This window comes from Cygnus atratus, chromosome 3, assembly GCF_013377495.2.
Source record: "Cygnus atratus isolate AKBS03 ecotype Queensland, Australia chromosome 3, CAtr_DNAZoo_HiC_assembly, whole genome shotgun sequence".
Classification (NCBI taxonomy): Eukaryota; Metazoa; Chordata; class Aves; order Anseriformes; family Anatidae; genus Cygnus; species Cygnus atratus.
In genome coordinates this window covers 61,545,288-61,572,100 of record NC_066364.1, presented here as the reverse complement: position 1 = coordinate 61,572,100, position 26,813 = coordinate 61,545,288, and the positions used below count along the sequence as shown (strand labels likewise).

The 26,813-nt window shown below is 37.5% G+C and overlaps 1 protein-coding gene across 3 annotated transcripts in view; it reads left to right on the top strand.

Annotated features, from left to right (window-relative positions):
• MAP3K5 (mitogen-activated protein kinase kinase kinase 5) overlaps positions 1–26,813 on the top strand; it is a 101,033-nt gene that overhangs the window by 34,602 nt on the left and 39,618 nt on the right. For all 3 annotated transcript variants that reach the window (XM_050709533.1, XM_035538384.2, XM_050709534.1), the window contains 8 exons: positions 6,998–7,191; positions 7,450–7,618; positions 8,427–8,533; positions 11,810–11,980; positions 16,648–16,760; positions 21,128–21,287; positions 23,430–23,583; positions 26,149–26,256. In XM_050709533.1, the coding sequence (XP_050565490.1) occupies positions 6,998–7,191; positions 7,450–7,618; positions 8,427–8,533; positions 11,810–11,980; positions 16,648–16,760; positions 21,128–21,287; positions 23,430–23,583; positions 26,149–26,256 (1,176 nt within the window). The remainder of the gene's footprint in view (positions 1–6,997; positions 7,192–7,449; positions 7,619–8,426; positions 8,534–11,809; positions 11,981–16,647; positions 16,761–21,127; positions 21,288–23,429; positions 23,584–26,148; positions 26,257–26,813) is intronic.

Here is a 26,813-nt window from a genome sequence, read left to right as displayed (position 1 = left end):
AAGGGGAGATGTTGTCTTGTCCTATTTTTAAATGACAGTCCCAGAAGCTCAAGGAGCAGTATGATAACTTGGTCTTTATCTGTTTGAGAATGAATTGTTCCGTTTTCCATTTAAATTTAGATAGGTGGCTGTGAAACTGTCATTTATCACTTTTAGAAACGTTTCAATGTATGCCACAAAAAGAATGTGTTCCTTGAGAATCTCAGATGTTTTCAAGCACACCCACATAACATGTTTTCTGGGAGGAAGTATTTTCCCAGTGATTAGAACAGGGAAGTCAGTAAAACTGGCTTAGCAACTCTGCAACTGATTTTTTTTCCCTTTTTTGGCATGGATTCGTGCCAATTCCTGAATTTCCTCAGAAAAGTTACCTGGAAATAGAATTTTCAAAATGTTGCTGTGTACCTAAGTACTGAATATAACTCCAGCTTCATAAAAATCACGTTTGTTCACAAATCCTCAGACTCTTGCATAAATTGGTATAACAAATGGTGATGATCCCCCCACCCTTACTAAAAATAGGTACGTGAATGATTGTGATGCTGCAAATACAGGAAAAATGAAATTGGCATATGAAATAGAACAGGATTTTAGTCATGCAGTTCTAGAAAATGTGTTTTAATAGCATGCAAACACCAACCATAACAGTACGATGGTATCCCTGGCACCAGTGGATTAAAAAGGCTGCAAAACAAGTAAGTGTCTCTGTGTGTGTATTTATCTATATATAGATCTGTCTGACTGAAATGGCTTGTGTTTACTTTCCCTGAACCTTGTCTTCCTAAAAGTGGTGGTGAGGAAAAAAAAATCCATTACCAACTGTTTTGTTCTTTGTTCTGACTAGATTTTTGTTCTTCCCAGTAATGGTCAATACAGCGTTGCATAGCTAGGATAAACCTGTAAGGGCAGAGCAGTGAAAGATAACGTAGGCTCATTTCCTGTTATATGTGGTTTTATAGCTGTTTGGTTGGACCTTTTCCAAATGTTGCAGTAATATCAAAAAAAACCATACATTTTTACAGGGAGTGATACTCTGGCAGGAGGCAGTTACTTTGATATTTGAAAACTCAAGTTTAGTTTTTGCTGTTATCTGATTTTTGAGGTCAACCAAGCAACAGAACCATTCTAGAAATTACTAGTAAAGAGTTTCAGTCATAAAGAGATGTTGGTATAAAGGTTACAGTACGTGGTTGTACTTTGCTTGTTTTTAGCTCACCGTTTTTTTTTGTTGTTGTTTTTGTTTTTTTTTTTTTTTTGTTGTCTTAATTCTGCCTGGCTTGAATCTTGTTAACTTTGGAGAAAAGCTGCAGGTCATGTTCCAAATGGTGATTTACTGATTTTTATTTTTTAATATCAATACTTGCTGAATCTGCGGAAGTTTAATGTGCTCATAATATATGTACGGTTTGCAGCCAACCTCCATAACACCTTGGCAGTGTTTACCTTTCGGTTCAGGCTTTCTGCTTGCACCGTGCATGGCCTCAGGAGTTGCCAGGGGTGTGATCCTACCTGACAGCTGCCGGCCTGAGCAGAACAGAGGTTAGGACCGAAGGGGAACCGCTCTGCTAGGCAGCTGACGCTCAGGGTTAGCCATTAAGCACTAAGATTAATGCTGTATGGCCGGGAACGCTTATTAGTGTCTTCCTTTTTCTGTCATTCAGAGGGATCAGACTTTGTAATTAACACTGGTTTTTCACAGCCCTTCCTAATGATGGTTCTGCCTCTTGCTTAGAGCACAGCTTGGGGGTCAGCTTGGTTGTGCTCTTTCAGCAGCAGTGTGAAAATGGGTGATCCTGACTGAGGCATGCCAGTGACTTTACCAAGCTTCGAGCCTCCCTATAGGTACCACTATAAAACTGCAGATCCCATGGGACATGTTTAGCTGTTGGTCTCTCTCTCTGTAAAAGTAGAGAGAAATATTTTTAATATTCCTCTCCCCACTAGCAAACTGTTTGGGAACAGTTTGATGGTTTTGGTATCCAAGCATGTAGAAATGTGATGTAGTAACCTTCAGTAAATATTTCATTGCTAATGACAACTGTGTTATTTGATGTTTGTAATACATCGCTATCTCTTGCTCATTCTTTCATATTTTGTGTTTATTGATATATTTCACACATACTTCCCTTGAAAAAAGAACTTTTTTGGATATGATGTAAATATGATGTAAGGATGTATACAACGTATGCTGATTTTTAACAAGCCTTTAGGGTGTGTCATGGCTGCAATAGATTGTTGTTGCTGGACATGAAAAGAAAATAGAAACTATTTGAAAGAGTAGACCCATTTTGTGTGCTTTAATTCGTTTGAGGTGTGAGGTCTACTTACATTCCTTTTCAAATCAATAGCAAGGCTGTCATTCATTTGAGTGGGATTTGAAGTAAGCCCAAACTGAGCCTGTATTCATTAAAACATCAGCACATGTTGATTTACTGTGTGTTTGGGGATGGAGGGAATAGATTTAATAACTTGTTTTAGGATTTTGCCATCTGCTACATGCAACACCGTGAACAGTCACAGAATTACCTTTAATAAAAATCTCATCAAAAGAATTGAAATAAGAGCAGATATTCCTCAAAAGAACTGACAAGGAAAAATGGGGAAAAAGCTGATCTTAATTAAAGGAGAGTCAGCAGGAAGAACTGTTCCCACTGTGAGAGATGCTAGTTATTTTTATTACATTGGATAATTTTATTTTTGAAATAAATACATTGGTGGATGCTGACCTGAAGGGTAGGCAAGTAGGTGGGATTCTGTCAGATTCTTCCATCCAGAAGTAAACCATCTAGAAGTAAAGGATCATGGTTTTGGTTTTCAGGGTTTTCTGTTTTCTTCAGCGCTTCTTGTCTTTGAAAACAGCCTTCTTCTGTTTATGGATATTTGACTGCTAAATGGTCCCAACAGAGTAAAATAGAGTCTCAGGGGTCAAGAGGATTGGACACTGTTGACTTCTTCAGATTTTCCAGAGCTTCTCCCTCCTTTTGAAGTAAAATTCAAGATCGGAGAATTATTTGAGCAGAACTCAAATGTTCATCTGTATAGCACCATGTCTTAGTCTTTAAAACTTTGAGAAAAGAGTGTTCTTTACCACACTAGGTATCTTTGCGGGGGTGAGAATAGTGTTCACCTTATTGCATAATGTTCTTTCTAATAAGATATGGTCTCCCAACTAAGTTTCCCAAAAGGCTGTGCTTTACACAAGCAACAGTACCATATTAAAAAGGATATCGGCTGGCTTGTATTCTTGTTGGGGTGATCAAAATAAAACTAAGTGCTATGTAGTTTTCTTATCCCTCTTAAAAACAAATAGGTGAAATACTCATTTACTTTCACAAGCAGAGAAAGGGTACCGAGCAAGAAGGAAATGCTTATTGTTCCAATGAGCAGTGGGCCTACCTGGGAGCACTTTGGTTTCAAATTCTGTAGTGGTAGAGCTAATTAGACAAGCTTATGGCTGTGTTTAAACTGAAGGTACACATAGGCTGGAATTGTTTAATTTTGTACAGCAAGCTACAAAGGGGCACTAGAAAAATATGTAGCAATTAAAACATCCATAAAAACGAATTACAGATTTAGTCACTTCATGGTAAACACTTGCGTGTGTATAACTGGCTCCAAGCAGAACTCCTGTTTGCCGACCAGTCTGACTGATTCGGTGATGGGGCTGTGATGCAGATTTTATTTCAGAAGGTGACCTGATGCTGCCAGGCACTGAGTTTGCCTTCAAGCTAGGTGTTCATGTCTCCTAGATATAGCTAGTTCAGCTGGTCTGGGAGATGAGGCTGAGTTTACCTTCTGTAATGTCCTGAGGCTTTCTTGTGGCTGAGCTACAGAACCCCTGTGTGCATGCCGGTGGTCTGCCATGGCCCTGATGCTTTCAGTAATGCCTTTGGGCTTGCAGCTCAGGTGACCTCCAGCAACTTCAACTTTCATTAGTGTAATGTGAGCTTTTGAACCATAAATAATAATGATGGGTTTACAAACAAGGATTGCTGGGAAATAATACTTCTAGCAACTCTTGTCGATTTTGGGGTCTCACATGCTTTTGAAGCCCTTTTATGTTACTTGAATTTGGAAAAGGGTGCAAGTGCAACTAAGGACACTGCAATTGTATTTAAGTTGTTCTCCCTCGTTTTTTCTTGAATGGCCCGGTGCTATTACTTGCATTGTACATTATACTGTGAGTCAGAGTAATGGATCAAAGGAGAACAACGCTTCTGTCACGGGTGCTCAGCAAGCTTAAAATCAGGAGTGAAGCTAATTAGGCTTAGGAAAGAATATCAGTTTGTGAAATCAGAGTTGGGGTGGAGTGTTACAGGGCAGATTTTAATAGGGTAAGTGGAAAATATTTAAAATACCAAGTGGAGTAATGGGCTGTAAACAAGTCAACATCAGAAGAAATATGTGAGCAGGTAGGAAGAGTGTGTCGGAAAGTCCAGTAAAGTTAGTGTAGCCTACATTTTGACCAAGATGGGGAGAGAAGAAGTAAAAGCAGCCGAGATGGAGGTTGTGTAGTCTGGGAATGAGGAGAGAAGTTCAGACCGTTTCTGGGAGGAAGGTTTAGAGCTGCCTGGCACTGGAACCACTGGAACACTTCTTCAGCTGCTGCCTGGCAGCTCGGTCCCCTCAGGCTCCTGTCCCAATTGTTGCCCAAACACAGGTGTAATTTGTGTCTTTGTAATTAGAATTTGTGATGGTGACAAACATTTTTCTCCGTAGTAGGAGACCCTGGACTTTATTATATGAGAGCGGTCTTGCCCTCATTGTTATCTTATCTTCTTCCTCCCCCCGCCCTTAGTAAATAATACATAACTTGTTTGGTTTTTTTCCGCTTGTGTCACCTGAGCTACTGCATCTTTGCCTCTGTCAGGTTCATCTGATAAACATCTAGTGTACCCTTTAGATAAGAAAGTGAAAATTTGATCAGTATTTGTTGTATTTGTTAACTTTACTGCACGTGGTGGTGTTTTTTTTCTTCAAGCCGTTTTCCAAAAGAAGTGAATATTAAGAGCATGTACTTTTTTCTCCTCTACCCTCTTGCTGTATCTGCCTGTTTCTGTGTGATCAATTTCAGCCAAATTTGAAAGATTTCAGACAGATCCCCAGAAAGGTAACAGTCTGGCTTAGGTTAACATCCAAATTAGTGCCCTGACTGAGGGGAAGGCCTCTGTTTCCACCCCACTAGACACCCAGAGGATCAAGGTGAGATTGTGCCTTTAGACAGTTACCTCAGAAACCTGGGGGCATGTGGACAAGTGAATTTACTGCTCTTTTTGTATTCTGCTTCCGAAGGCTTCTGCCTTCTGTAGCAGGCTCTATAACATAAATGGCTATTTTTTGGTCTCAGGTAAGAGGCAAAATGCATGTCAATTAAGTTTTGCTGGCTCTCTTGTTCCACTGAAATGGATACACGCATACTTCCTAGAGAAAGTAAACTCAGGATCAGTTTCTAAGAGCTCTGAAGTAGAAGTCTTCCTGCTTGTAGGATTATTTATGAAGACTTCAGTGCTGTCTCTGTAGGTGGCCTGACCATTACACTAGAATAAACTTCGGGTTCTGTGGATTTCAAAAGCTGGAAACATCCTTCTTCAGAGTTGATTTTTCTTTAAGAACTATGCCAGAGGTCTGAGAAGCCTTCCTGCAAGCAGTCTTGAATTTATTTTTAATGCACTGAATAAACATTAGGAAGTAAAATATTTGCCCGAGGATATCTGTAGCTACTTCACCCTTTCTCTTGGCTCTGACCTCCCAACCTCTTTCCTTCATTATTAAAAATAAATAAATAAATTGAAAAATAGTCTTCCTGTGCTTAATAGCGGCTCCTGTGCCAGTCACTGCCCACCCTTGCCTTGTAATTGCGGAAACCAGTTCCAGTAAATTCATCACTGCCTCTCTGCTTTTGTCTGTGGGGCATATTAGGCTTTACCAGGGTCAAATATTTGTCTGTTCACTCTTGAGAGCATCTAATAGTGTAACAGGTGTAATTAAAAAAAATAATAAATCATTCTTACACTGTTCATACCTAATCTCAGGTCTGTACACAAATTAATTTTTACTGACAAATATGTACGCATGTTTATACAGTCTAGAGTACCTCAATCCTTCCAAATCTTAAAAATCTGATTTTACGCATTAAAGTGCATGCTTTGTGCATGCAGCTGGTTTTGTGCTTTTGAAAACTATCCAGTCACTGCTGTTTCATTGCACGGAGCGCAGCTTGCCAGAGGAGTGTCTGAAGTGATCCTGATTGCTGTATTGACTTCTGGGAGGGCAGAAGAAGCTGACTGGAAAGTAGTTAGCCTTAGAAATAATTCAGGGGTGCCAAAATGTATCTCAAGAATTGTTTCCTTGCGCTTTCTTCCTGGGCTGCTTGCCACTTCAGTAGTGGAGTCTGAGCTTCAAAACCAAATGCCAGCACTCCTCCTGATTCTGATGATGTGCTGTTTTATAGTTGGGACCTTTCAGAACCGCAAATGTTCAGCAAGCTTTCTAGGGGCATAAATCTGTACTCACATACCACAGGCACCAGACGCCTTGTCTCCCTCTTTCCTGGAAGATAAATGATTTTTTTTGCAAAGTATCTGTCATACATTGATATATGGAAATCAATACAATTTGGCAATTCTAAGACATTCTGTAAGTGATTATTCTGAAATATGTATAGTTTTAAATCCTGCTTAGGGTTGCTACGTAGCAGAAAATTTCATTTGTCTTTGTTAGGCTAAATTATTTGAGCTGTTTTGCAGTTCATGTGTGGATTAGTTTTTCTCAGTTTTTCTGTTGCAGTTTGTTATTGTTTTTAACGTTTGTGATATACATTTCAGATGTATATTGTTTGAGATGAAAATTGAATTTATGTAATCCTAGGCTCCATATGTAAAATCTTTGTCCCTTTGACTTTAGCAAGTGTAATTTTGTGTTTGGTATATGCAGTTGTTTTATGTTTAGGCTTGCTAAACCATAACTGCCTTAACCATTGCATCTTGTTTTCTTACAGATGTGCACTGGTAACTACACATTTGTTCCTTATATGATAACTCCACATAACAAGGTGTACTGCTGTGATAGTAGTTTTATGAAGGGACTAACAGAGCTGATGCAACCCAGCTTTGAGTCACTGCTTGGGCCTATATGCTTACCTTTGGTGGATCGATTTATTCAGCTCTTGAAGGTGGCACAGGCCAGTTCAAGGTGAGTTGTCTTTTTGTACCCCTTTGTAAAATTCATGTTTCTGCTGGCAATATAAGTGTCAGGCTCGTTTTTCAGGATGATGAGATTTTTTTGTTGAGACAAATTGATAATGAAAATTTAGTTTGACCACCTCTCCCCACACTGATACTGCTCTATTAATAAATGTTCCACAGAGGTACTGTGGTAGAGTTGCAGGGCCAGAAAAGCAAATGCAAGGGACCTGTCCCAAATTGCCACTGTGATGTTGTTCCTCTCCAGCCAGTACTTCCGGGAATCCATTCTTAATGACATCAGGAAGGCTCGTACCCTCTACACAGGCAAAGAGCTTGCAGCAGAGCTGGCAAGGATTCGGCAGCGAGTGGATAATATTGAAGTTTTGTCTGCTGACATTGTAATAAACTTGCTGTTGTCCTATAGAGACATCCAGGTATGTATCCCATACTCAAAAATCATTTAAAAATATATTAAATTTCATTCTTAGTGGAATGTCTAGTGTAGTTTGCACAGATTTGCTAACAAACTCTGAGTAATAAACGGTAGTAAAAATCCTTTACGGTATCTTCACATTCTTTTCCACTTTACTTTTAGTTACGTTGTTTTATAGCATGCCTTTATACTTCTATACGCTAGTGTGCCTTTGCACTTCTGTTCACTCCTCCGTGTCAGTGTTACTATTTGATGAGCAGCCTTTGCTGTGTCCTACTTAACGGCTATGTTAGCATTCTTCTATTGATACGTATGTGTTCTTACTGTGTGTGTGCTTTGTCACCATGCTTATGATATTTCTCATGGCAACATAACATGTTTATATACATTGCAGTTTCTCTGAGTGGAGCTAGTAATCACTTACATTGTAATCCAATTGTTGCTTCTTAATCATCTTGAAGGTTTTTTTCTTTAACTGTGTCTCAAGCTTTAAAGAGTTCTGGAACTCTTCTGTGTTCAGCCCCTGAAGCTAACTTAAGTCATGAAATATATGTGCTGAAATTTCCATAGATCTACATTTAAGTGCAGGAGGCCAAATTGTGTTTCTATGCTAAATACTGTGTGTATTCACATCTCTGGATGCCAAGCCATTTACAGGTTGAGACTGAAAGTACTGAAATCCATATAACTTACAGCAAACTAAAAATTCATCACAGTATGAAATACCAGGTCTGCAGCTCAAAGAGGAGCTTATATAGGTGTACTTTGGTACAGCCACTTAAAACTTCATTATTCCCTTCTTTTGGAAGGATTATGATTCCATTGTGAAACTGGTGAAAACCTTAGAAAAACTGCCTACTTTTGACTTGGCGTCCCACCACCATGTGAGATTTCATTATGCATTTGCACTGAACAGGTAAGACTCTACCCTTCCTTCCGCTGTTGACTAGTAAATCAGTACTACAAACTTCACATATAGTTGGTAATCCTGGTTAAAGGTCTCCACTGGAATCTATTTACACAGGTCTAGGATTTTCACTGAAGCGATTTTGGGGACTCTGAGCTTCATGTTCAATCTAAGCTTTGTTTTCCTTTCATACTGTCAAATTACATTCATTTTCCTTTACCGTCTGATTTTTCTTTCCATAGGGCTGCATCAATATTTGAGGTTTCTGTTTTAGTACCTAAATCCGAGCAAACAAATACTACCAATGTTTTACCTCTGTAAAGTACACTTAACGTTGCTGTTTGAGTGGCAGTGTTGCAGCATTTGTGCTGGCTTAGACATGCTCTTATTTAAGTCTGAGTTCTCCTGTTGTCAAGAGTCAGGAGGAAAGCTTTCATCAAGTGTTAATCAAAGGATTTTACCGTAATAGACAATTTTTCACGTTCTCTGAAAACATGCACAAAATGTACCACATGCAGCAACAACCACTGCTTTCTTGGCTTAAATGGGAGCCATGTCCTGACTTTTCTATATATTTTCGTATTTTTAAAAATGAAATTCTAGAATGCTGGCAGTCAGGCAAGGCATTAACAAGGGAACTTTTCAGAGGAAATGAGAGATGTTCTGATCTCTTGGTGTTGTCACAGTGAAGATTGTGCTGTTGATATTTAGAAGAGCAGACCCAGTCTCAGCAGGCATTGAAATTCTCAGATACAGAAACTGTCTCACGGATAAAATTCGTGAGAGAAGCAGAACAAATATTGTAATTCAGGTTTGCCAAGGAGGCTGAAAACTGCATATCGTGTCAAAGTGATGTCAAAAGTAAGTCATAGGCAACTAGTTGAAAAGGTAAACCCAGTTTTAAAACAAACAGGTTTTTAACATGTTTAGACCCCCGAGGTCACTGTTTTCTACAGCAGTCACCTCTGAAAACAGGATTTGGCTAGTCGACTCAGGCACTAAAAATATATTCTGTTGCAAAACTGTAGTATAACCTTTTCAGGCAGACCCTTATACTCCATTGGTTTTGTTGGTTCATCTTGCAGACCAGGAGGTACGTTTTTATAGAGAAGACTGTAAGATGTGGCCCTTGAGGGTATCTGGCATACAGGAGGTCTACATAGTGCTTCCAAAGGAGTTCAGGTCTGATTTCCCCATCCCCTTTTCAAAATGAATTTACAGCCTGCAGTCAATGACAGCCATAAAAACATGTATGCCAAGAAGACATTACTTGGGGTAATTGTAACTTTCTCCGTATCTGGAATATAGAGGATGTTTCCTGAGCTAAAGCAGATCTGGAATACTCTGCACGTGTTAATATTTGCTGTGGAAGAAGCTGTTCCTCCTGCTTCTAATCTAGGTCACTAGTACAGAAGGACAGAGCAGCTCAGTTAGGATTAGTCTGACCCAAATTAAGAAAGTGTGTGAACACACTGGTGGTGGTAGAGGAAGCAGAAAGAAAGGTAGGGACCTCTGTCTCTGGAGACCAGCAAAGTATAAGTGGCTCATATCACAAACCACTGCTGTGCCTTAATGTTTTCATTCTCATTAAGTTCAGCTAGCTACTGTTTTCATCTGTGTTAGTGCTAGTCAATACAAGATACTGGAAGGATTATCCACCTGAAATTCCATTCTGAAAATAGCCCTTCTCTAATCAAAGTCAGCTGGCAAACATGAAGCTGCAGACTGTTGCTTTACTTGAGTGATCATAATGAGAAGACAAAAGGAATCAAACCTTCCACAAATGGTCAGGTGATCATTTGGCAGGGAATCCAAAATAACACAGACTCAAAGAACTTGGTTATTTGCTTAGCTGAGAGCACTTGATTGCTCTGCCTGGGACTGGGAGCACTTGTGCATCTCAGCTAAGTGCACCAGTCTTGCTGCACCACTCTGGAAGTACTTGAGCCTACTGCAAGTCTGTAGTCTGAGTAGACTTTCCTCATTCCTTAGAACTTGACTGGTCTGAAGGTTGGGAAGGAAGGGTACTTGGTTTGATTTATTCTTATCAGGCTAACATCAATAGAGGTTGGCCCAGCACGTGGACTTGCACCATCTATTGTATTTTGGTTTTGTTTTTTTCCTCAGGAAAGGTGTTCATACTGTCTGCTGAAATGCTTTTGCTCTGTTTTCTTAATTATTTTTTGTTGATACAAGTACTCGTTCTTCCTCTGTTACCTAGTTCAGCTTGACTTAAGCCTATTCTTCCGCATCACTTCCTTCTGGAACTGCGTTCATGAGCTCATATTGCTTAGAGTACACATGCTCTGGCCTCTCATTTGACATTTCCTCTGCCTGTGCAGACATGCATTTGATATGCTCCTGCAAAGGGAAGAAAATTCCATTATTAAATCTCTGATAAAGTAGTATGTGCTTTAAGATAGCTGTGACTTTTGATTTTAAGAGACTTTTTAAAAGCCTTTTCGCTATCAAATGAGAATCTGTCAGTAGACCTAAAAACATGTTTGTATATTCCCTCAATTCAAATGATAGTTGTTCAAATTCTGCACGCAACTTCTCCAAAATAAAATAAAAACTAGCAAAAAATAAACAAAAAACCCTCTCCTGAAACCACAGAAGAATAGTTTTTTTTGCTGAGAAAGGAGTCATTTGCTTGTTCAGCACACAAATAGGTAAAAACAATTCTAAACTCTTGATACTGAATGATGTATGTATCCAAACTGAGTCACCAGGAAGTGTCTAATGCTTGCAGTTACGTGGTTTATTTGTATGAAATATTTTTGATATTACCTTATTGGTTTCACTTCCTAACCTTCTCTTATAGGGGAATTCAATCTGATTTGTGCTCTTTTTGTTTGCTTCACATTCAAAATGTATCTTAAAAAATCATAAACACAAGAAGGAATCTTTTGTCATTAAAGTATGAATTACTGTGAAATAAAGTTTAAACATGAAACCTGGGTTTATATCTTTACATTTTGTAAGAAAGTATTACTTTCTAAGGATTGCTTTTGAGGCTTGCTTTTGCTTTGCTCTAGCTGATACTTCACGGGTGAGAAAACATGCTTGGGAGGCTTTTATGAAGTTTTTTGTAAGTGTCCCATGATTTAAAATAGTATTTATAAAATAGCCCATTGCATCTAGGAGCACATTTTACATGGGTAAAACATATAAACAAATACAATCAAATTTTAAATATATAATTTAGTATATATTCGAATATGGTCATGAAAATGTATTTCTTGATAACTTCATTTTTTAAATTGAAATATTTATTTTTAATAGGCGAAATCTGCCTGGAGACAGACAGAAAGCTTTAGAAATTATGATTCCTTTGGTAGAACAGGAAGATCAAGTAGCTTCAGATATGTACTGCCTGGTTGGTCGAATTTACAAGGACATGTTTTTGGAATCTGGATTCATAGATATAGAAAGCAGGGACAAAGGGACGTTCTGGTGAGTACTGTTTTCCTGGTCTATGTCCCTTCCTTAGCTTTGGGAAAACATTCCTTAAACAATAATATATTTTCTTGGTCTCTGTCAAATATGAAGTCTCTTCCTTACTTTATTATTCTTATGAATCTGGGCCAGACAGTAATCAGACTTGAATCAATTGGTCTATCTGCAATCTGATAGATATTTACCAGGTAAGCTTAAAGGTGCTGAGGTATAAATCTGCATTGATGCTTAGGATGTACCATTTTGTCTTTTTTGACTTCCTTGCTCACAAGGAATATTACCCCATCATCACCATTTAATATTTTCATATTACAGTGGACTGTAGTACCACCAAGAGTCTAAGAAGCACACATTAGATTAGACATTCTTATGATAATTTTAGAGGCAGGTATTATGTTATTGCTTCTGAAATGCACCAAAATGCTAACTTTAATGTGGAATATGTTTTTTTTTTCTTTTTTTTCAAAAAAGTATTCTTTGTCTCTTATCTTATCCCTCAGGCTTTCAATTCCCAAAAGACATATTTGAAATGGCAGCACTGGATGCCATCCTAGACTTTTGTCAGGATGAGCTGCTTTTCTTCATTACAATTCAGAAAGAGAATACTGCACATCAGATCCTAGTTCTGTGCTCATCAGCTGCCTATTGAAGTAAATGCTTAGAACTGAAAGCTTGCTTCTCTTTTCCTCATTTATCACTTTTTTCAGTAATCTTCAGATTAGAGCTGTCTTTGGTAAAAGATTATATATTATTATTTACCATTTATGGTCTCAGAATGCAAGTACAATTCCTAACTGTTGGTCATGCTTTACAGTTTTGTAAAGCTTACTGAACTTTTAAAATATGTTAAAATAACAGGTAAGCAACGTATTGTTTCCCTCCTTCCCATTTCATAATTTTAAAGAAAAATTGTATTTTCTCTAAGACAAAGCTCATAAGCAACTTTTGAGATACTGTTTAAAAAAAATATTTTGCTAATGTCATGAATTAATGTAAAAAGAAAACTGTAGTAGTTGTGTATACAAATACTAGACATTACCATGAGCTAAATAGAATAAATAGAACTTAGATTTACTGTTGTATATCTTGCTTTTTCCTCATTCTTACTTTTCATTTATATGTTTAAGAACAGATAAACTGAGATTTTCAAACATAATTAAGAAAGATTATATGTTTAATAGGGGTAATTACTTACTAGGGTATTTCACATAGCCACTTTAACAAGCTTTTAATAGATACGTATATCAGTCATGATGCTCATCTATTTGACGAGGTGCAATGATCGCATTCGGGCATAAAAGCTTGCAAAAGGACAGGCTGGCAGCTCCTGCAGTGGGGTGGGGTGGGGATGCTGACAAGTCAGCCCCTAAAAATAATCCCTGAAGTCTCTGGCAAATAAGACCCAACACAGACTGCTTGGTGGGCCTGCTGCCATAGGGCTAGGTTGTGTCAGTTAGGCTGGAATTTGGCCTATCTGCTACAGGTTCCATCCACTTGCTTTTAGTTTGTACTTCCTTAGATGCTGATTTGAGTTCTAGTGCTAGTCATACAGCAGGCTTGGTGGGGCTGAAAGGTTGAGCCATAACCCAACCGATGGCTCCTGGGAGGGAGCAGAGCTACTACCGGTGCTACAGCGGGGGCAGGAGTAAGGTGCATACAGGAACAACGCCTCCATGGTAGTGTTAGTTTATGTTGCGATAAGGGTTCTTATCTCTGTTTTAGACAAATGAGGATGCAGGAGAAGTATAGTGAATTGTATAAGAAAAGAATTTGGCAGCAGAACCAAACCACTGGTTTCGCAACAGCCTGTGATGTGAAGGTACTTCAGCCTATTTAAAAAAAAAAAAAGCAGTAAGTTTGCTTTTATGACAATTAAAAAGCAGAATAAAAGACATTTATATAAATATGAGACAAGAAATGAAAGACTAATTATTAACTGTCACTTTCTTGTTGCTTGTTGACAGTGTAAATCAGACTCACCAATGCTGTCAAGTCTTTATTCAGAATTTCTTACTGCTATCTCTCTAATTCAGTGTCCACATTGCAACATTTTCCTGAATGTCAGCTTCAATTTCCTGATGGCAATTTAATTGCATCAGCTCAGCCAACCTCTAGCTTTATAGGCAGATTTTTAAACCTGACTGCTTTTCCACAGTGCTGCACAGGTGCTTCCAGTGATACTTAGGGTTTGACAAAGCACACCAATTGCACCTGCTGAATTTAAATCAGTTCAGTGAACAGATATGACTTGAGTTATTTGGAAAGTGTGAACGTTTTCATCTGTTCAAAATTAATTAGTACAGATTTTTTAAATTTTTGTTTGTAAATTATTGCTGTGCAAACTGTGGATATAAGGCAGATTCAAGAATGTCAGCACAGGATCACAACAGATGTAAAATTATGCTTTTGGTTATAAGGATTCAGGAGACTTAAATAAGACTTCAGAGTTCCAAGATACTAGTATTTCTTGGTGCAGATAGCATGTAGATGGCTAGAAAGATGAGTTTCAACTATGGGGAAGGGAGAAGCATCATGTCTATATTTGGTTTTTTTTTGATTGTTTTTTTCTTATGCATGTTGCAAAAATTGTGTTAGAGGATGGTACTTGTCAGTCTAAGTATAAAGAAGCCAAGGACTGAGCATAATAAAGGAAATCAGTCTTATTATCCTATGAATTGGTTTCTTAGTCTGGGAGGGTCACAGCACATATTTTTTGGGTATATGGCTGTTTTCATTGCCTGTATATGACATGGCATAAATAAAGGCATCCTTTTTGTGGGGCTGTTCCATCAATTGTGTCTGCAAGCAGTGACTATTTTGTATGCCTAAGGTCATCTCTATTTCTTTTGCCTGTATGATTAACATTGTTTACAGCACAAATGTTCCCGCTTGATGTGCATTAGAGATACAAAACTTCAGAATTTAAAAGCAAAGGAGGTATGTATCTGTCCTAGAACTAGAGAAATTTGGGTAGTCATGCGAGAAATCAGACATTTTGTGGCAAAATGAATAGGCGGAAGCATGAAGTCTCCTGTATTGAAACAAACAGTACTTATTTTCAAGGTTTTTTCTTCTTTTCTGTCAATTATTCTGCCAATCTTTCCTCTCTTTCCTGATAGTGCATGACAATTACAGCATGAAAGATCACTAAGGGAGAAAAGGCAGTCCAGTTTCCAAAGTTGTCCTGTCTCTAAACCAATTATGCCAGCCAACTGGTCTCCTCCAACTGTATTTGTTTAGAATCAGTGAGGGTCTTTCTGCTTCATGGGTGGCTTTTTATTAGGTTTATTTTTTGTGATGGTATGTTGTTTTAGTGACCACAGATGTTTTGTATGTGTTTTCTTCCTTATTTTCTTGTAACTAACAGCAGAAGAGGAAAGGCAGATGATGAAAGAAAAGAAGAAATTGTCTGCTCAGATTCTTATGCAGGGTTTTTTAAAGGAGTGCTAGACTCTTGTCTAATGATTAAGTTCTTGGAGGTGGGCAGAGCTATAGTATAGGAAGAGCATGTATGTAGCAGATTGAAGAGGAACCTGTCTTGCAGTTTTAGAAAGCAGAGCTTTAGAGCAGGGAAAAAAGGTATATATTGGGCCTGCTAGGATCAAAATATCATAATTTTGCTTTCATGTCAAAGTGTGGTCTGGAAGCCAAATCCTTAGGTTTTGTATAGTTTTTGCTTTCCTTCCTTATGTATTAATCGTACAACATGCTTCATTTTTGTAATCGGTATGTTTGCCTGGGTTTTTCCTCTCCTTTTGAATGTAATTATAAACTTCATTCCTTTTATTATAGTGCAGTTGTGTTAACTGCATCTATTGTGCTCCCTACCTCACGTATGTTAGCTTCGTTTACCTTCTTACAGGGGAGCATATATAAAACCAAATTATGTTCTTATTCAATAGAACAAGTTTAAAACACTGTAGATTTCCTCTGTTTTGTCATCGAGACTTACATTACTAGCATGGGGATTAAGTCTGCTCTGTTTGTGTGACACCCCTGGACTTCTTTTAAGACAAGATTTAAGCTAGGTGAATACCACTGCTATTCCCTCACTCTCTTGCTTACTTCCTCTTGAGAAGAATCAAATCTAGTGTAGTCCATTCCTTATGTGAATAGACTTAGGAGGACAAAGTTAGTGATACAAAGTTAGTAAAGAATAAACCTTGGAGTAGCTGAAATCATGGCTGAACGCAAAGTGTGTTTTTTGTGTTTCTGTGCTTATGCATTTTGATATGCATGTATGTCACTGGAGCAGATCAGTCTAAAGTTTCAAGTTATCAAAAATCCATATATTTAAGAGTAAATTAAAGAGCCTATTAAAAAATAAAACTGTGAAACGGGTCTATTACAAGTTGATAATATTTTCTTTTAAACTCAATGGAAGAATTGCAAATCTAGTAAGAGACTATAAATTTACTGGGGTGGGTGACTGTAGTCTGTACTTGTGTGAAGGGAAAGAAGTGTGAGGAGCAAGTGCATGTTATAAGTAACAAACTCCTAAATAATAGCCAAAAATCATGTGTGGAAAACAGTAAAATATTTTTCCTTCCATGGATTTTTGCTGTGTAAACAGAAGATAAGCACTTAAAGTACCTAAAAGTATAATTATGTACCTATTAGATTGCATTATTTAGAAAGTAAACTTGTATGTTTGTTTTTTCTAGGTTCAAGAAGGCATTTGAGTCAGAGCCAACATTGCAGTCAGGAATCAATTACGCAGTTCTCCTCCTGGCAGCTGGACATTGCTTTGATACTTCCTTTGAGCTTCGGAAAGTTGGTAATTATAGCTTGCAAATTCACAGTGAAATTGCTTTCTAGTGAAAGTATAACACCACCCACTGTCACAAGGGAAAAAAAAATCTAATGGTTGTGTATGAAAGCTTTGATATTGAGTATGTGAACATCTAAATTAGTCTCTCGCACCACCGTTAATCCCACCTGATTGATGGTGTGCACTGTCATGAAGACCCGGTTCCGGGCTGAAAGTCTACAGGTTACCAGAGCTCAGCGAAAACTGACAGTCCTTCTTTTCAGTGCTGTCTTTTTTGTGAGCCAAAAGGAACAGTTGAAGGGAAAATCCAGTTCTAGGTAGCAGTCTTTAAAAAAAAAAAAAAAAAAAAAAAAAAATAACAAAAAAACCCACCTATGGAATGCTTGGAAATACAAAGAGCCTATCCTTACAGTGGTGAAAATACACTTGACTTGATGTTGGGGTGGATTAAGAGGAGAAAGAATCATGTTTCTCTTCAGATGTTCTCCTGAGGTTTCCTGAACCTCTGTATTAAGGGGTCTGTCTTGTTTGTGATTTTGTGATTTTACTGTATTTGAGGAGAACGCAAAGTCTCAAGGAAGTCACGAGAGAGCACTGAAAGTTGTAATAGGTAGTAAAATATACTTTCTAACTGGCATTTTTCTCCATTAAATTATATAATTCTTGACTTATTGCAAATTCTTTTTTTAATCCTTCAAGCAGAAGGAAGCAATGTTCGTCATTCCACAGGATCTGTCTGTAATGAGCCACTGCACTAGTTTAGAAGTTATGTGTGGAGTTTATCTCTGGAAGTAAAGTTCTAGATGAAGATTTTTTTTGAGCATGAAGCTCTGAGATGGTTACTTCCATATAGATTATAGAAGTGGAATTTTATGTTTTAGTTGCTTTAATGAAGCTACTTTAGATGTGATGGGCTGTGTAGAGTTGCCCCAACCACCATATTTGCCCTTCTGTAAGTGGGTGAATTTGGGGGGGGGCTTGGATAGAATGCTTTCATCTCCTACACTGAAATGTGAATTCATGTCAGTGTAGGTGGTAAAATAATATATACATTTTGCTTTCTACATAATATTTGCAAATATTCACTCAGCTGACTTGATTTTAAATTACAGATGGTGTAGTGCATCTGGACTATATTTATTATGTGGTTTAATTTGAATCCTTCCCTTTTAAAGAAAATTCAGTTGCACACAGACTATGGAAAACTAGATTTGGACAAGCTGATTAGCCAGATTTCATAAGTATGTTATTTGTAGGGATCAGATGTTTGGTGTCATCTTGTGAGTTTATCCAGTGTTTGCCCTACTGTTAGTGTGGAGAATGGTACAGAAGTTAAGGCTCCTTATTACTTAAGGTTCCATCCATGGCTGATGAATGTGATTTAGAGGAGAAATATCTGGTAGGTGTTTGGAAGTTAGTTTTGTTTTTTTAATGAGATGTTGGTGTGCCAGTCTCTCATGTAAATACTTAGGTGGTGTCTGCTTAAAACCCTTAAAGCAGACAATCCCTCCAATGATCATAGAATCATATAAGAATAATAGATCATAGAATGGTTTGGGTTAGAAGGGACCTTAAAAGATCATCAGATTCCACCCCCCACCCGCCATGGGCAGGGACACCTTCCACTAGGCCAGTACCTTACCACCCTCACAGTAAATAATTTCTTCCTAATATATAATCTAAACCTACCCTCTTTTAGTTTGAAGCTGTTACCCCTTGTCTTCTCACTACAGTCCCTGGTAAAAGAGTCTCTCTCCATCTTTCCTGTAGGCCCTCTTCAGGTACTGTAAGGGATCTGCTAGTGTCTAATATTTATTATTTTGTTATAGGAAGTATTGTCAAAATACTATAAGCTTCATCTAGCTGTGTTGAAAGAAGATTTCAAATGCATGTACAGTATAGACCCCATGTGTATCATTGGTCATTGAGTTCTTGGTGTTAAGACTGTGGTCCACGTTGATATAATGAGGTTTGTCAGTTGACTTGAGTTGTCTTTGCCTTGGACTAATGTTAATGTTTTTAAACAAAAGTAAGCAAAACCACAGATTTTGTGCGATTTATTTTCTGTCCAAAGGATCTGTAATGCTTATGTTATTTTTCTGATGGTCGCTTCCTTGTCTTGATCTGTGTGTGTAAGACCATTCATTAGCAGCAGTTAGATCTTTCTGGCAGTGTTTTCAGCTTGGTGTCCACCTGTAGCATTATTATAGCACATAAAAATTACAGGAAGGCTGTCTTCTGGAGGGAGATAAGGAAGTGGGTGAGAGCAAGCCGACTGAAGTTCAGTCCAGGTTCCAGTGGAAATTATGTGGGTAGGTTGGGAAAGGCTAAGGAAAGATATTGTCCTTCACAGCACTTCAGAGGGTGTATGAGGCTGTAATTAGAAAATTCACATCTGGTTACATTGCCAATAATTTAATAAATCCGGTAAAACTAAGGATAACTTCAGTAACCAAAAGACTTTTTATCCATTTGCATCAGATCAAAAAATTGCCTTTTAAAAGTTCCTACCTATACTTGCCAGAATAATAGTTCAAAATGAAATGATCGACTAAAACATTAATAATATTGTATATTATTATATTTTCTGAACACTGTTGTTTTCTTAACCATATAAAATCACAGAAATTTGAGACAAAAACTTAAACAGTGCTTTGCATTGGCAGTAATGATCTCTGCAGACTGTGCAACTTTGATACACAAAGGATCCAGCAATATGAATTGTTCTGTCAATATTTGAGCAAGGAAAGCAGTTTATTTATGAAGCCTTCATAGTAATGTTTAACTGGTAGTATCTTGTTACTGTATATTATTTTCTTTGCAGCTGTGGGTATATTCATGGCATTAATGGCTATTCTGGCATTAATGGCTTCTGTATTTTTTCTCATTTTTAAGGCAAAAAAGTATCTGATAAAATGTGCTGGAATTCAGCTGATGCTTTTTTGTTGTTGGTTTTGCTTTTGTGAATGTGAAGTTTATCAAAAAAGGAGAGAATGTCTTGACTTTGCCTGGATGTTCTTACACTCTCAAACTTTTAAAGATGATGAGATTAAAATAAGTTAGAGAAATCATAAGAGAAGGCCATAAACTTGGAATTCCATGTTTTCTCCTCAGGAATAAATAAACTTCTTTCCCTAAGAAGCAAACAAATAATACTTTAAATTACACTGAAGTATTACTTTGTTCTGTATGTTACTCAGGCATGACAACTTGTTAGCAAGGGAGCACAAAGTGAAATACAGGCATGAAATAGACTATAGACTTCTTGTATTCAAAGTGTAAAATTGTATCCATTTATTGTCTGGGGTTGAGAACATAAACATATAAACAACAGCAGGAAACAAAATGGATTTTGTTGTCTGAAATCTAGTTAATGTAATAATATCTATTTCGATGAGATTTATTGCTGCCTTCCAGAATGAAATATAGTCTGCTAGCTACTTAAGGAAAGTTAAGGGGAAAAAATACAGGTCAGTTGCATTGAAACTTGTTGTGAATACTCAGCTGTGAATATCAAGGACAATGGCAGGTGATGTGGGAGGGAAACTGCCGTAGTTGAGTAGTGTGGGAAAAGTCAATAAGTGGGCTACTGTGATGAAGAGGCTTGTCTAACAAGCTGGAAATTATTTTGTTTGCAGGGGATGGTGTAGCCTATCTCATGTTTGCTATAAATATGCAGTAGCTAATGTGATCTAAAAATCTTCCTGAAGACCACAGGGAAACTTGTAACTTTCAGAAAACTTAGCAAGTCAAAATAAGACCTGAGGCTCTCCATAATCTTGAGTTGCTGAGGGACTTATGAATATTAATAGATGTCTTTCATTGGGGTAGGACTTGCGGCAATTAAAAGAACATCACTGCTGGAAGAAGGCCAGTGGATCATCTGTTCCTTCTGCATGGGACCTTGTCTATAAAGGTAAGTTTGGGGCTTGGGGCTTGTAAGTCAAAAAAAAAAAAAAAAAAGAAAAACCACAAACAACAACAGCAGAAAAAAACGTAATAGGTGCCTTATTCAGCATCTGTTAAGTTTTTGCAGCTATGTTGTGTAGCCTAAGGCCCCAATTTACCTTTACAGATGAGGTCCCTGCAAGAACGTAGGTAATCTAACTGTGGCCTTGTCCTGACAGTGATGTCTTAAATTTCCTTTCTTGAGAAGCCTTTAGGAAGAGGGGGAGGGGAAATAAAAATCTGCTACCGCTTAGGGTGTTTGGAAGGCATATAACGTTAACTGGTAAGTATATTTTCCATCTTATTTCATTTGAAATGAAGAGGCTGCAGTAACTTAAGTAATGAATAGATTTCGAATCGGGGAAATGGTTATTTTAAAAGTACATTAATACATTCCTGTGACCTATTATTTTTTTTTACTACAGGGGTAAAGATCAGCAGCCTGCTTGGTAAAAAGGGGAGCTTGGAGAAACTGCAGAGCTATTGGGAAGTAGGATCTTTCTTGGGGGCCAGTATGTTGGCTAATGACCACATAAGAGTGATCCAGGCTTCAGAAAAGCTGTTTAAGCTAAAGGCACCAGCATGGTAAGGTGATAAGTAAGATCGTATACATTACTGTATTTTAAAACATTGGACTCCTTCAGCTATCACAGTCAGCATTGTATTTAACTGACAGATTTTGCTAGTCTGTGTGGAGTTTCATTGCACTTTACCTAGATGGGGGACTCTCTTCCTCTTTTCCCTTCACTCATGGATAGATATGATATGGCTCTGTTTTGGTGGCTGAGAAGGACAGATTCACCATTGGCCTGGTGGTAGGGGTATGTGGGTTTAGTCATAATTGTCTGAATATTTCTGGGAGTGCAGACAGGTTGGCTAAAGGGGCATGGATGTACCTTGGAATACTTTCATGGTTATTGCACATATCAGCTATTTTATGAACTTGAATACGAATGAGCTATCTGGTGCAAGTTGATCTTATTATAATTGAGAAGAATTAAGATTAAAGTCCAATTAATGGAAAGGTTATTTGCAAATAATGGAAAGGATATATATCTAGAGGTTAAAGGCAGCCCTGTAGACTTAATTTCTGTTATGCAGAGGCCAAAAGATGTGTGTTCTAACTGCAGTGCAGGCTTCTGGCACCTGTTCTGCTTTGGATGTGGGCAGCAAGTAGGGACCAGATGCTTACTCAAAGACTACAGGCCTGTTAGCTGGGAAGAACCAAGATTTCTTTCTGACTCAAGTTGTCACTCTACCAATCAAGGCTTCCTGTATTGCAGCCTTATGTATTTTTGCCTTTGTATAAAGGTAGAAAAGTCTGTCTCCAGAAGCTGATCAGAGGGGAATCTATTTATGCTAAGACATGGAAATCCTGAACTTACTGATATAATGTAAGAAACTGTTGAAATGGAGAACTCTGATTTTTCTGACCAAATACGTTGTTAAAAGCTGTTCAGAGCATGTTTATATACAACACTTCCCATTTTTACTATATGCATGTTTTACTGAGGAGCTGGATAGCACTCTAGGAATCTCCTGGTAGAGTTTTCTGGAGTTTATGAATGCCTGTTTGTCAGGATTTTATGTACCCAGTTCCTTTGGGATTTAAGCCTGTGGATTAAACTCTGAGAAAAACAGCATGCTCATTTGTGCTTCAGAAAATTTCTCCTGTGAGCAATTCCTTCTCAGTCTGTTGCCTGCTGTTCGGTAGAGTGCCCCAGTGTAAAGGGAAGTAGATACAGTACCTTATGCAAGATATCCACACAATCTAAGAGGGAGAATTGGACAAGGTATAGCTATGGAACTGTTCCCAAGAGGCCCTCTGAATTTGCATTATATCTTCTTGTATATAGCCTATAAATAAATTTTCATTGAATAGTCTAATAGCGATAACGTGGTAGCTGTGATAAATCCTCTTTAGGCATATATATCTCATTTCAGTTGTTTTCATTTAAAAAAAAATGCCCAAGGCTGTTTGCAACTTTTTTCAAAAACGCCCAAAGAAAACAACATGATGAGGAGCCCCATAAACTAACCCTGCGAAGGAGAATATTGGAGAGAGGGATGAGCTGCACTCGAGAGACATTCAGCACTGCTGTTGTCCTTTCCCCAGTAATTCCAAAAAGGCTGTTTAGCATAATTGTTGTTGTCTTCATAGGGTAATCAATTCCAGAAGCGCTGTGCTTCAAAAATCTGAATTAAACAACTGCCAGAGCAGATGCTATACAGAAAACAGAATAGTGTAGAAAGTTAAACTAGTGCACTATTTTTTTGAGCTATCATTTGAGGTTGGTTTACTATCTTTATATACTATTTACATATTATTTTATCATATAATATTTTATATACTTTTATATACTATACTATCATTTGAGCTTGATTTACTATAGAAACAAGTTGGACATGGGCACATTTTGGTCCGTAGGCGGAGGATTTAGGTATTTCAGGAAGCTTTTATGGTTTAGGATAGTAGACAGTATAAACAATCAGGAATATATGCAGGAAGTTTTGTCCCAGAACTCATCTGTATTTCAGATTAATAATGTAGCTGCTGTGTTTCCAGTTCTAAATGAGGAAATGCTATTATTGAAAGCAGTCGTAGAGAACCGAAATTGTACTGACTGCCTTGGTGTTGCAGTGGTGGGTGCTTCAGTTATAATTAAGGATAGACATTATTATTTGCAAACTGTATTTTATTTATTGTGTATGCTTGAATGATCACAGGTACCTGAAGTCTATCGTAGAGACTATTTTGATATATCAGCATTTTAAGAAACTGAATCCTGAACAACATATGGCCAAACAGGAACTTGTGGACTTCTGGATGGACTTCCTTGTTGAAGCCACAAAGACAGATGTGACTGTAGTTAGATTTCCAGTAAGTGTGTTTTTTGTTTGTTTTTAATTGTGACATGAAGGAAATGAATACAAAACACTGCTTGTTCGTAGGTTCCCAGACAATAAACTGCTTGTCCAGAAGAAATGCATTTGGCCTGCATATTAGACTGTCTTAATCGATTTCACATGGCTACAATGGGATTGCACAGTGTGTTCCAATAAAGTACTGAGAGTCAAAATAGATATTTAGTGTTTGCTACCAATGGGTATGCTTCTAAAACAAAACTTTGCAATGCATTCCAGGTGATACTATATTAAGATACATTTTGAAGAAAAGACATTTAATTCCAGTCTTTCTTTGACTCAACAGGCTTCGCATATCCTGTTGCCAACTAAGCATGTGCTCTGTTAGAGCTTAAAAATCTAGTAGAGGTAAAAATCAGACTAAACAGACAAATCTTTTTTTCAGCTACCAAACAACATATTTCAGTAATGCTGCACTATAACTTGTGTATATTTCTGATTTCTTCCACAAATACTCTGGTGAAATATTTTCATTAGATACCTTAGCGTTGTACAATGTGCTGTAAAAAGTTCTTTGCCTCTATATATTAATGATATACGATGAGGAAATAATGTCTTGGATATTCCTTTTAGCTACCTATTAGCAAATACAGCTTTTTGTTTTAAATAGTCGCTATTACCCCCCAAGATACTTGAAGTGCATACTTGTTTTGTACAGTTCTTCTGGCTTCAGGTTGTAAATGGGATAATAAATGATAAGGAAGAATGTAGTATTGAACAGCAATGGACTGAGACAGTGAAATGAAAGCAACATGGAACACTCTAGGGAGTCTCTTTCTGCTTCTCTGAGGAGAATGAGCCTAAAGTTTTGCAGAGAAACAAAATATTTTGAATCCTCTCTTTTTAAAAAGAACAGAGCCCAGTCTTATGATTTTGATGACAAAATGTCACAACTAAATACTTAAATATTCTCTGACTTACAGAACAGTCCAAGACAAATAATTTCTTTTCTTATTAATATCAAAACACAAAATGCTCATAGTAATAGCAAGAGCCAAAAGACACACTCAGTGACCACAGAGTTTGATTGTATTTGAAAACCTGTACAGGAAACTGTTCTGGTGTTGCTGACAGATGTCATCTCTTGTTAAAAAAAAAAAAAATATATATATATATATATATAAAAATTGTGCCTATTCAAAAGCAAAACCATACCATGCAAAAAGTCAACAAAATGAAACATAGTAACTTCTTTACACTTACAAATAACTATGTTTACAAAGTAAAAATCATCTTCTTTTAGAAAGTCTTGGAGCTTAAACATAAGGACTTTGGGCATTGGTAGTCACTTAGCTGGCAGTTGGTCTCCTGGCTGGTAGCATTGGTGTCATAATTCTCTTTGCAGCAATTAGAGGAAGAAATGATGTGGCTTGTATAGCAAGTAGGCTGTAGCCTAACGACCTTAGTTCATGAAATGGTCTAAATCAGATTTTAAAAACTCTGTCTAGAGATGCAGATAGACACATTTGAAATTCCACTGGACATCCATTTACACAATTAAATGCCTCAGTGCCTTTCAAAATTTGGCCTTGTGCTTCTTTCAGTTTGTCCATGTGCTCATTGACTCTGTAGAAGCTGCTGGGACTTAGATTTGACTGATGGCTCTTTCCAATCATTCATTACTTTCTAAAGCAATTCTTTGAACTCCCAAAATCAGTTTGGTGGAAGATAGAGTAGCGTCTTCATGAATTAATATAATACTTCTCATTATTCAGAATGAGAATACCTTCCACACAGGCACTACAGATTTGTCACTTTAGACATCAGATTTTTACCTCTGAAAATCTAAAATAAATACATAAACAGTTTTAATAAGAAACCACACTTCTTCAAATAGCCGAGCTTTGTTGACTTTTTCCCTTACAGGGTGTAGATCTGGATGTAATTCATTATTAAAGTAGCAGATTGGCTTCATTTACCAAGTGGCTATGTTAGACTTAATCTTGATGTATTGTATCCCATCTCTTTTACATAATGTTTCTAGTTTTAGTTTTATTCTAGGAGGTTTTCTGTAATCTTTAGCTGTCAGCCTCTTGCAGTGATGCTTGTTGCTTATGAGAAAATCATTTAATCTGGCTACTGTGGTTCACATTGGTCTAAATCAAAAGCAGTTCATTCTAACTCTAGGCTAATGTATGTTTTCAAATTTACCCAAATGTACTTCTACCAAAGATAATTAAGGTACACCCTGAATCTTGTCTACATGGGAGATATGTTCTCGAATGGCATTGCAATGGAAGGACTTGTGACAGAAGGTTTTCTAAATCTGATGGCTGTCAGAGAACTCACTTGGAAAATTACACGTCACTCATAGCATGTATCTTAATTTTAAAAAATTGGCATTTTTTATCTTAAGTTACTGTGAGCCACACTAAACTAGCCCAGTACCTAAAACTCTATCATTCATCCTGTTTCCCCTGTTTTTCTTGCTCTAGCATGACTACAGAAGTAGTTTTAAAAGATTTTAATACTTCATAAATTTTACATTTGTTACTAACTCTTGCATTTTATTTTCTACAAGGTTTTAATATTGGAACCAACAAAAATCTATCAACCCTCATATCTCTCCATCAACAGTGAAGCTGAGGAGAAGACTGTGTCTATCTGGCATGTGCTGCCTGATGACAAGGTATCGTGATGTTGTCTGCAGTTGTAACTTTTTTCCACCAATTTAAAAGTATGCGTGGAATATAAGCCATATAACAGTCATTTGTATCTAATGTTAACTTCTGTAAAGGAGAGGGTGATTTAGCAACATATATGAAAATAATGTGTACATACATTGCTAGGTGTTTTTTCTTTTAAGCTTATGCTGTCACTTAATGTATCTTTGGTCTCCAGATTTTCGGTCTCCACTATCTTTAAAACTAACTTGCATCTTCTTTCAGATTATTTATAACCAGTGTATAATATCAACAGGTTCGTGGCTTAAGACTTTATAAATAACTTGCAATATACTGTCATTATGCAGATGATTGCATTGATGATAACTTCCTTCTCCCAGTGATAGAGGAGCCAACAAGAAGTGCTATGCTAGAGCTCATTCTTACCAAAGTTCAACAAGGCCAAGAGCAAGGTCATACATCTGGGATAGGGCAATCCCAAGCACAAATGCAGGCAGGGCAGAGAATGGATTGAAAGAAGCCCTAATGAGAAAGACCTGGAGGTGTTGGTTGATGAGAAGCT